General features: G+C 37.9%; 1 protein-coding gene across 1 annotated transcript in view; it reads right to left on the reverse strand.

Moving 5' to 3' along the window:
- Positions 1-1,410: 1,410 nt before the first annotated feature.
- Positions 1,411-11,620, reverse strand: part of rtf2 (replication termination factor 2) — a 39,893-nt gene continuing 29,683 nt past the window's right edge. Inside the window, exons 6-9 of the mRNA XM_023845420.2 lie at positions 5,381-5,494; positions 5,167-5,221; positions 2,083-2,154; positions 1,411-1,994 (exon numbers count right to left, since the gene is read on the reverse strand). Of these exons, the coding sequence (XP_023701188.1) occupies positions 1,810-1,994; positions 2,083-2,154; positions 5,167-5,221; positions 5,381-5,494 (426 nt within the window). The 3' untranslated portion in view covers positions 1,411-1,809. The remainder of the gene's footprint in view (positions 1,995-2,082; positions 2,155-5,166; positions 5,222-5,380; positions 5,495-11,620) is intronic.

Consider the following 11,620-nt stretch of genomic DNA (forward strand, 5'->3'; position numbering starts at 1 on the left):
ATTTTAAAAGATACTTAGCATAAACACTGCTAGAGAGCCACATGAGATGAACAGGCAAGCCATAACTTAAACGAGACGAAGTAAAATTCATATCCCTAGCTAGTTTTGCGTTAATCTACCATATTAACATAAACTAGCAGTGCCAGAAATCGTTAATTTAACCACAAATACAACCATAGTAACCAGACCTACTGCTAATGTTTATGCGATCGCTTGTGCACATAAAGCCTATTTTCATATGTATCATAAGGTAATGACAAACCTGTGAATTCCGCATTTGGTCTTGCGACACCCTGGCACAGGCTTCCACTTTACCCCGACCTGCAGAACTGTCGTAAACGTGGAAATGAGTTGCGCTGTGAATCTGCGGTCGATTACTTTTCCTCGAGGACCCAGATTGTGCATCGCAATAAATTGAAATTGAATTGTGAGAACTGAAAATGAATTGGGAGAAGTGAATTTGTAAGTATAGAGCATCACATTTTCCAGATAGGATAAATGCAGTTTCAAGTTCATTGGAATTCAAATTCAAACTAATAAATCCAGATTCAGTTTTTTAATGCAACTGCAGATTCAAATATACACTATTCATATTCAGTTTCTAGTGGCACAAATATCAGCCCATAAAATGGGTCTGAATGACACCTGAATTAAAAGGCATGTCTCGATATAAAGTCTATGGAAGATAATTTATGTACAGACAGACATTCCCTACATTAAATACATGAATAATGTACATTGTACATTATAGATGATAGAGCAATGAAAAAATATGTATCAAGGGAGGAGTGTGATGACAAAATATCCATAAAGGGATGACTGATAAGGCACAGTGGTACTCTAATGGTAAGGGAAGTGTGCTTATGATCAGAAGGTTGGTGGTTTGAATCCCCAACAAGGAAGGTACTCTGAGCAAAGTCCTTCCTCTAAGTACTGCTACCCAGTGCTATGTCCCATAAGGGCAGAAGACATATTTCATTGTGTGCTGTGTTGTGTCAACAATGAATCACTTTACTGAGCAATAAAAAAAAATACTGTTTATAATCTTCAAAGGACAAGGGAACAATGAAAACTATTGTACCTGTACTGAGAAAATTTTGTTACAAAAGTGTTGAGTGAGTTGTGGGTCACTCTCTGTACAGTCAAAAGCGCTGTGCACTTAGCCAGTCCATCACCATATGAATGAATATAAATATGATGCCACTGCATTACCCTGCCTGGATACAACATCTATTACCATGTGTGAATATGCTGGACAGCCACTTAGTGACATTACAATAAATTGAGCAGTCAAAAAATGTCAATAAACTCCAAACGCTACCTTGTGGCTGCTAAACTGTATCACTAGAATATGTAGAGCTTATTGAAGCAAACAGTGTATAAAATTTTGTAAGTAAAAACAATACCTGCTTTGATCCAGTACATATTTATTAATGAATTTTGTACACCAACCCAATGGTCAATACAGAAAAGTATTCACTAATCCAATGTAAGGAATCCAAACATAAAGCAGCTAATAATCAATATTCTACCAAACTAAGTGTATATGTGAAAACATGCAAAGTTTCTGAAAAACACAATACAATGACAATTGTACTTCTCACCTTCCATATATTAAACGCAATAGGCGGGATAAAATTCAGAATGTTAAAGCATAATTTTTTATGTTAAGTGACAGCAAAAGATGTCAGGAAAACTTTGTTTTGCAGTATATTTGTTGACTTCTGGAAAGTTACTTAGGGCAACACTAAACTGTGGGAGGGTAACCCAGAAAATGTGCTATATGCTGGGAAATGAGAGAAAGGCAGGTTAGAAGTGGTACGGCGTGTGAGTGACCCAGTTAGACATCTGCTCCTTCGTGCGCTTGGCTGAGCTATGGCTGGTGAAGAGAGACTTGAAGACTTCAGACTTGTCTTCCATGGCTTGGATGGACCGTTTGCTCCCGGCCGAAGTTGCAGGTTTGACGCACTTGGAGGAGCCAGAGGGCTCAGCAGCTGCCGGAACCCCAGTGGATACAGGTTACACGTGATAGAGGTTGTACAGAACAATGGTTGGTTTTAACTGCAAAAAGAAAACACTCACCTGAGCTACCATCACCTTCCCCCTTCACTAGTTTCATTTCAGCGGTGGTGGTTTCTGAGGAGCTTCCATTCTCTATTTCAAAAGCAGAAGCACATCACTCCGTGAGTCAGTTTTACAATACACAGGGCAAGCTACAATACTGTTAAAACTGACAAACCAAACTTACAATCCAAATGCAAAGAACTGCAGTATGTATATATATATATATGTATATATATATATATATATATGTATATATATATATATATATATGTATATATATATATATATATATATATATATATATATATATATATATATATATATATATATGTATATATATATATATATATATATATATATATATATATGTATATATATATTTTTTATTATTTTTTTATTATTTTTTTATGCAGTATGTATATTTTAAAAAATCGTAATGTCGGCATAAACATTTTTTAATCATTTTCAAATATTCCTTCTAAAGTAAATATACTTCAATATGGAGTTAATTTTGTGCCAAAAGTATTAATCAAAATGATTTGCTTGCAGTTTTCAAAATTAAGTATCAGAATGAAAATATGTTTTCCAAATATCAAAAAAGTTGAATAAAATCATTTTTTTCCCTTCTTCTCTAATTTGTTCTGCTTCTGGAATGCTTTTCTTTGTTTTTGAATTTTTTTTTTTTGCTTCTGGAATTTTTTTTTGTTTTTGGAATGCTTTTTTGCTTCTGACTTTTGGCACTGTTTTAACGGATGGGCGGGCCTTAGCAGCTTACACGTCTATTGGTCAGCTGGAATTTGGCGTGAACACGCCTTTAACCATCTGAGCACGCTCACTCCATGACGCGTCAGAACATCGCAACATGGCGGGAAGCTCCGGAGCCAGTTTATAGCATGGAATTGCATCTTTGTAGTTCTATAATCGTGTACTTTTATTAGGAATCGGTGTATGCAACACATATTTCGCGTTCATAAAATGTCACCAACCCATCCAGTTCAGTAACTTTCGCTATTCCACCAACGCGCTGACCAGGGAAGTTTCTAGCTAAAGCTTCTAGCTTCCAGCGCACTGGCATAAAACTAATATTTTATGTTAAATGTGGGGGGGGTCCAAACAAATAATTATGGAATGTGAGGGGGACACGTCCCCTTCAGATTTAATGGCGGCGACGCCCATGATTATATCGGGTATCGACCATATATAATATGGATACAGCGTACTAATTAATAACTTAGAAAGTTATTCTGAAAATGCAAGGGGTGTGCATTGTCCTCCAGAGTCCACTGATCAAGGCACACTTCATAGGACATGGCTGTCCCATTTTAAAATTGTTTCAGAGCTGCACGCCTTATAGTGTGTTGCCCCATTGCACTTTAAATGGATGCAATATAATAATTAATAACTATTACAGACAAAAATAATCTGAAAATCCAAGGGGTGTGCATTGTTCCCTGTAGTCCACTGATCAAAGCACACTTCACTAGACGTGTGCCTGTCTTGTCTAGTTTTAAAGTTATTAACCCATTCATGTATTATCCCATTGCACATTATACGGATACCTTCGAACATTCAAAAATTTATTAAAAATTGTATGTAAAGCAATCTGGGAAAGAAAGGGGTGTGCAACAGTCACCATGAGACTAAAATGCTAAACCACCATGTCATTATAGCTGACAGGGCCTATTACATTAGCTATTAACACGATTTTGCACAAATTATGAAATGGTTTGAAGCGCAAAAATAATCGGTGTGCATCGTTGTCTGTGTACTGGACATCAAGATTCTGACATTAAAAACGCCCCACCTTACTTCCGTTAAATGTTATTAAAGCCTGAAAACTGAATATCGAATATGAAACTAACAACTGCGGTGGCCCAGGTAAACTTGACTTAGCCTCTCATCTTTTCAATAGCTAGAAACTTCCCTGGTCAGCGCGTTAATAATAATAATAATAATACTACATTTTATTTTCAGCGCCTTTCAAAACACCCAAGGTCACTTAACACAACAAATCACTAATACATAAATAAATAAAAAATATATAAAAAAAATTTAAAAAAAAACATAGTAAAATATAAATACACAAAATTACCCAAAATATACACAAAAAATAAATAAAAAATTAAAAAAAAATTTAAAAAATTGCAAAATGGTGGAATAGCGAAAGTTACTGAATTGGATGGGATGGTGACATTTTATGAACGCGAAATATGTGTTGCATACACCAATTCCTAATAAAAGTACACTATTATAGAACTACAAAGATGCAATTCCATGCTGTAAACTGGCTCCGGAGCTTCCCGCTATGTTGTGATGTTCTGAAGCGTCATGGAGTGAGCGTGCTCAGATGGTTAAAGGCGTGTTCACGCCAAATTCCAGTTGACCAATAGACGTGTAAGCTGCTAAGGCCCACCCATCCGTTAAAACAGTGCCAAAAGTCAGAAGCAAAAAAGCATTCCAAAAGCAAAAAAAAAACTGCAGAAGCAAAAAAAAAAATAATTCAAAAGCAAAAAAAAAAATTCAAAAGCAAAGAAAAGCATTCCAGAAGCAAAACAAATTAGAGAAGAAGGAAAAAAAATGATTTTATTCAACTTTTTTGATATTTGGAAAACATATTTTCATTCTGATACTTAATGATTTGCTTGCGGTTTTCAAAATTTTGATTAATACTTTTGGCACAAAATTAAGTCCATACTTCAATCTCTTCCAAGTTCATAAATCTGAGCACATCATGAAATTAAAAACATGGAACCGATTATGGGATATTTCAAATAGTTCCATAAATAAAGAAAATGCATTATTCTAGCCACCTTAGTAAAAATGGAATTCAGTATAAATTCAGGGGACACGTTTGGGGACTGAAATTCATAGCATTTCATTTATGCAAAAAAAAAAAAAAAAAAAAACTTGTAATCTCCCTTCAATCACCAACACCAACAAATGACCAATCTATTTCTCCTGTTAAAAATCTGCAATGGATTCCATATAAGCTGCAACAAATTGTGCATGAAATAGCAGATGACCGACAGACAGTTTCTGGACATTAACTTGTGTTAAGAGGAGGTATGTGGTCTCATTTCAATAATAAACCTGCATACATACCGTTGGGATCCCCAGTTATCGCGCTGGCTGCACCATTTGTCTTCGCCTTTGATTTCTGAAGCAGGAAAAAATGCAATATTTTTGCTTATTTACAGAAAACTGATGTTTATAAAAGGATTAAGTGGAATAAAGTTTTTGTACATTTTACAAAAAACTACACAACAAAAGCAACAGAATGAAAGAGCAGCGTGTTTGTGCTTGTGCCCAAAAACACCTTGTGAGATTTAGATTTGGCTCTCTTCTCTTCCATTCTGGATTTCAGTTTCACTACTTCATCCTCACTCCCGTTCAGTATGATGATGTCACTGTCTTGGAACGGGTCACCACACTGCCAAAAGAAAAGAAAAACAACAACACATTAAATTAACATATTTGCATTGCAGTAAGACCTTGGACATTCACGAGGTTACGTTCCAGAACCCGTTGTGAATGAGGAGGATTCGCGGATGTTTGGTAGAGTCACTAAAAATGGTAATATGTGCTTATTTTTATAGTTTAAACCTTAAACATGCTCCCAAAACACTTTAATTTCATTTAAAAATAAGCTTAATACATTACCTTTACAAACCAACCCTTTCAGTGTTTATAGCAAATGAGTCTCAAGATGGAACCACGGGACGCATTTGCTATGTACAAAAACATTAATACCATTCAAGAAATGTATCATTTTTGTGTGTTGAATTTACGTGAATGTGTACTTAGTTAATTTACTATTTTCTAATAATTATGTAACCATTATCATTCCTGTCACGTATTGCACGGACCGGGGAATCAGCAACAGGACGTAAGGAATCAGGGAACACGGGGTTTAATCAAAAGATTGTAAAGACAAGCAGGACAACAGAAAAGGCAGCAAAATCAAAATGACGCTAATGACCGGACTCGGGAAACATACTCAAATGCAGACTGAAATACCCAGGACTAATGACAGCAACTCAAAACAGCGGATCATACTGGGATTCCACACGAGGTAGATGAGGGGGGGCGTGGCACACAGGAGGATCGGACGAGCAGGTCATGAGAGTTCCAAAGGGAATAAACTTTGCGAATGGAATTTGCATCTTGTAAAGGTACAGTACAGTATGTACATAAAAAGGAATGCAGATGTGCAAAAAAAATCACGGATGCAAATAAGTTTGGTTCCAATGAAATTTTCGCGGATCTGTGAATTCGCGAATCACAAAGCGCGAATGCATGAGGGCTTACTGTAAATGTGTAAGGGACAAACCACGAGGTGTGCAGTCACAAAAATAAAAATCAACAACAACAACAACAACAACGACCTAGATGGATAGTTGTAATGCTGATTATTTTCATATAACCACACACCTCAAAGTGTTTTATTCCGTTCATACCACAGCTAATGAACAAAAAGACAATAACCTAGCCACTGTTAATTTTCATAGGAAAATTATTTCAATTAGCATTCCAGTGTGCTCATAAAAATATAGGGATCGAGACTCCCATGTACTTTAAGTCAAGAGTGCACAGCTATGTGCTTTTTTGACAAAAGGGACTGTTCACCCCAAAACTGAAAAAGATACTCAAATAACTATAGAAGGGATGAAGCACATTTTTTTGCAACTTCATACATAATGATTTCTCAGAAGCATTGAAATAGAATGTCAAAAGGTATGTGAATTCAAAGAACCACTTGGGATTGTTTTTCATTTGGATTTACATTTTTTGATTAAGTTAGCGCAAAGAGAAAGCCTCCTGGAGATATTTTGTTCAGTGATTATATGGCTTTAATTCCTAAGAAATGCTATGACATTTCCTAGTTATCTGTTAAGTCAAGCAGTCTTTTGCGCAGGTGCATATTTATAATTTAGACTTTAAATAAAGATCCAGAAATATGGGCAGACTAGCTTATTTTGTCTTTTTTCCATGTTATGTAAATAATGGTAAATCTTAGCCCACTCTCACCTATGTGAACATCTCTCCAATAAAGATTTATATAAAAAGTAATTAACACTACAAATATAAGTAAACATTAAACAGCAAAAATTAGAAAACTATAGATTCTGTATTGGATGCACTGTGCAACCATTTCTGGTACATTTAGATTCCATGCCCATTATTTATGTGCAGTATGCATTTGGTAAAATTGTTAAAATATACGAATACAAATCTCACAGAAAAATGTATAACAGTATTGAATAAGAATTTTAATTTCTTTTCACAGAAACAAACCAACTCCATAAAAAAAGAACACAATTACAGCATAATATAATTGTAGTGTAACGTTATAACTAGGGCTGTCTAAATTAACGGGTTAACGCGGATTAATCCATCATCATGATTAATCTGATTAAAATTTTTACAGCAATTAACTCATCTGCAGCGCAGAATGACTCAAAATCCCTGAAATGGGTTGAATGTCTCTGTCAACCCATTTTGGGCAGTTTTGGTGCGTTCCATTTGCCCTCGGAACTCGTATTCCGAGTCGGATTCCGGAGTTTTGAAGCCGGAAGTGACGACATGCGTGCTCCCGTTTCTTGGAGATCCGAGAAATATCTCGGAGCAGCACAGAGGATCCGGAGTTCAGAATCCGAGATGGCTGCGCCCTTTATCAACAGAAGGGAAAGTTGTAGCTCTATACTGTTTAAGCACTACTGGCTCATTAAATCGGTCACACACACTATACCGTCCAACTTATCTGTGGACGTGTTGCTACGGAGTTTTATACTTAAAGCACCGTGCGTAATGTGTTATCAACTGATATTGCTAACAATGGCAATTAACCAGGCTAGAATTGGATTTCATGATTAGTCAGATTATTTGTCAGATTTACGGTAGTTCGGGCTAATTGTAAGTGAACGAAGATAAAGACCATTTAAACTGAGGTACCTTAAATCCGACAAGTTGTCCGGCTAAGCAAAGAATCTTGCTTTTTGATATGGGTCCATGGTATTGTGCTTCTGTGGCAGATGGAATGCATCCGACTCATGTTCAAGATGCATGTTAAGTGCACATATATTGCCTTTTTTCTTGAGTCTATTTGCTCATGAAAAATGAAATGTGATTAAAATAGATAAAAAAATTAATGATATTTAATCATGATTAATCGAAATTAATCCAGAGAAACCCTGTGATTAATCTGATTTAAAAAATGTTATCGTTTGACAGCACTAGTTATAACATTCACTGCCCCCACTCTAGAGGGATAATGTTCGTAGATTATAGTCAAAGTATCTTCTGCCTCCAGGAAATCATGGTACTGACCAGTGGGGGAAATTCTTCACAAGAATGGCTGCAACGATGCATGCAGGTATGACTTTTTTGTTCCATCTGCCCAGTCATAATCCCTTAAAGACCCACCTCAAAACAACCCTGTATGCCACCAACTGGTATTGTCTGAACAAAATGACTTGCGTTACATTCTTCATTCAACACAGATGGCATGGTTTTTCCTGATAAAAATTCAATTGCATAATAAAATAATAAAGAAATTATTAAAACAGTAGTTGAGGATAATAGTTACTCACTCAACAGACATTTGGCCCTGAGTTCCGTTCTCTTCTTCAAATTTTTGGTGTACGAAAAAAAAAAAAAATCTGCAGAACTCCTGAATGTATAAGAGCGGGGTGATTTATACAAAGGCGGCTCATAGTCTGACATTGCCAACTTATACTACTAACTAATGTTACAGCTCAGCCGAGGAAGATGCCAGTGACGATTACATCTAGTCACGTTGTCAGCGCACCAGCACTATCGTCTGCGCAATGATATGGTTGGAGTGTAGAGTTCAGTAGAAAGTCAATTTCTAATTGTGCTCACTTGTTGCTTATTTCCTGCTTGTCTTGAGTATTTAGTCTGTGTCTCAGTCAGTATTTCCCAGATCTGTCATTGTATTGTTGTAAAGTTCGTGGATGTCTGCCCTTGTGTTGCCAATAAAACCCGTTTACCTGTCGGTCCGGCTCAACTCGCCTGCTCCGCGTAACATAACAGAATGACAGATCTCCCGAAAGATCCACCGCAGCAGGAAGAGGACCCATGGTTAATCCTGCTGCACGAGATGAATTACTGGCAAGATCAGCCGGAGGTCCGTGAAGACACCGGCTTGCTCATCTTAGCAGACCAGAGCTGGACCCTCTTACAAGAGGTTACTCCACGCACGGAGGCGCACTCGATTGCGGAAGTGCGCTCCAACCTTCGACAGCTCGTCGAACGGGTAGCAGAGAAGCGGCTCCAGCCGCTCGCCTGTTCAGAGGCAACCCCGCCTCCACCTACCTGTCCCGGTCAGCGAAAAAAGAAAAGGCGTAGGGGAAAAGGGGAAGAAGCCGCCCCGACGATTTTCTTAGGGGCGTGCTATCTTTCCGAAGCCTCTTTTCCTGCGAAATGTCAGGAGGAACCCCTCCTGACTCAGCAACCCTGGGGGATCACCACAGCCGCGCAGCCATCATCACCATCAACCTCCATATTTCAGGGTGGCCGTCTGGGGGCTTCCGCCGCACCGCCTGCTTGCCCGTGTTCTGTGTTTCCGTTCTGTTTCCTGTGTCCCGTTGATGGTTTTTCTTTTGTCTTCCAGGTCCTGGTTCCCCGGTCTCGTCTCATCCGTCGGTGCACCCTCTGGGCACGCCATTGTGGGGGGTTTATGTTACGCCCGGCTCGTACGATCCTCGTGTGTGCCACGCCCCCCTCGTTACCTCGTGTCAATTCCCAATTGTGCTCACCTGTTGCTTGTTATTTCCTGCTTGTCTTGAGTATTTAGTGCGTGTCTCAGTCAGTATTCCCCAGATCTGTCATTGTATTGTTGTAAAGTTCGTGGATGTCTGCCCTTGGGTTTCCAATAAAACCTGTTTACCTGTCGGTCCGGCTCAACTCACCTGCTTGCTAAATGTTATGTTACGTGGAGCAGGTTTCTTACTTATCTTGATATTTCGATTGTATCAAATAAAATGCATAGCATGAGGCCATTTCCAATGAAATATAAACAAAACTTTGTGCCCTCTTAATGCAAAGAGCACTCATTAACGAGTCACTATGGCATGAAAAGATATTTAGTCAGTGACTGTTTATTTTCTATGAGGGTACAAGACTGAAAACTGGACATATGGCTCTACTGGGCCATGCTCCACAATCACAATCTTTCTATAACACAGAGACTTCTCACTCTTCTCCTTTTCTCTTTAAGAAAGTAGTTCGGATGTGTTTGTGAGAGTAGACAGAGCAGAGAGACTGACAGGGGCATCATAGTGCACCTGGAGGTGAGGTCATTTTTCCACAGTGCAGGGCCTGACATTCGTGGCAGTATCTATCAATCTGTGCATAATTTTAATAATTCCCGTCAATTCAGAGTACATAATGCTGGACATTAACGCGCTTAAATTACCATATTAGTAAAGATGAATAATAGTAACGAAGAGAAATTTCACTTTATATATAAAGTGTATATTAGCAGAACAGAGCTTAGTCTGCTTCACTTCTGTCGTCGTCCCTTATCCTAAAATATGTCCAAACTCCTGATATCCTTCACATATACTGGCCAATTTGCCAATCCTGGTGTTCGCTGCATTTATCCTTCCCAAATGCTTCTTTGGTATTGGACAATTATTACAAGTTGAGCATATGAGCACAATATCAGCCTGATGCCCAATGCCGGCTTTCATTTCTTCTAGGGATGCAATCTCTTTAGAGAGAGGCTACAATAGGGACAAGCAAGAATCTGCTACAAGTTTTTCTGACTTGAGTGCTTGATAGGAGAATCGACCCCGTAGTCCCTTATAAGGACAGAACGTCTGCACTCTGTTGAAACTGTCAGAGGCGCTTCCAATTTGAATACCAAGGAAAATTATGCTGACAAGAATGACTGCTTCTTTATCAGTGAAAAGTCACACAGGTTTTTATATTAAACAGGCTTAATAAAACATTAAAATGCATTTATAGAGAACTGTTATTAGGCTGCCGGAACTACCTGTGCCATCTCTGGACAAAATAGTATTTACTAAAGCTATGAGTTGTGACTGGTTGGGATAAAGTAACGAGTCTCCTCCTCAATCAAGGGTCTTTACAGGTGGAAACAGAACTGACTTTTACTCATTGTCTTTAAGAAACATTGACCCATCTACAGCTGTACAAACAAAGACAACCCTGCATGGGATACTACTCCATTGCAAACACACCACACACAGACACCTAATTCACCTAAACCACACGTGACTGGACTCAGTATCCAGAGGAAATGCACACTAACTGGTTTATGCTGGTAAATAAAGCAAAACCTTCATTTTAAAAAGTCATTAAATCATCACATTTCGGAAATAGCAAATGGCCCAATACTTTTATAACCATACATGTTTTTTTTTTTTTTTTTTATTATAACCTTCATACTTACACAGCGAGAGAAAATTAATTTATGATGACAAAGTCCAGAACAGTAAAAGACCAAGTCACAGAACGTTGTAATTTAACTAGGGTATATTTAGAAAACTGTCAGGGATGACAAGGGACA

Source organism: Paramormyrops kingsleyae, chromosome 8 (genome assembly GCF_048594095.1).
Source record: "Paramormyrops kingsleyae isolate MSU_618 chromosome 8, PKINGS_0.4, whole genome shotgun sequence".
Lineage (NCBI taxonomy): Eukaryota > Metazoa > Chordata > Actinopteri > Osteoglossiformes > Mormyridae > Paramormyrops > Paramormyrops kingsleyae.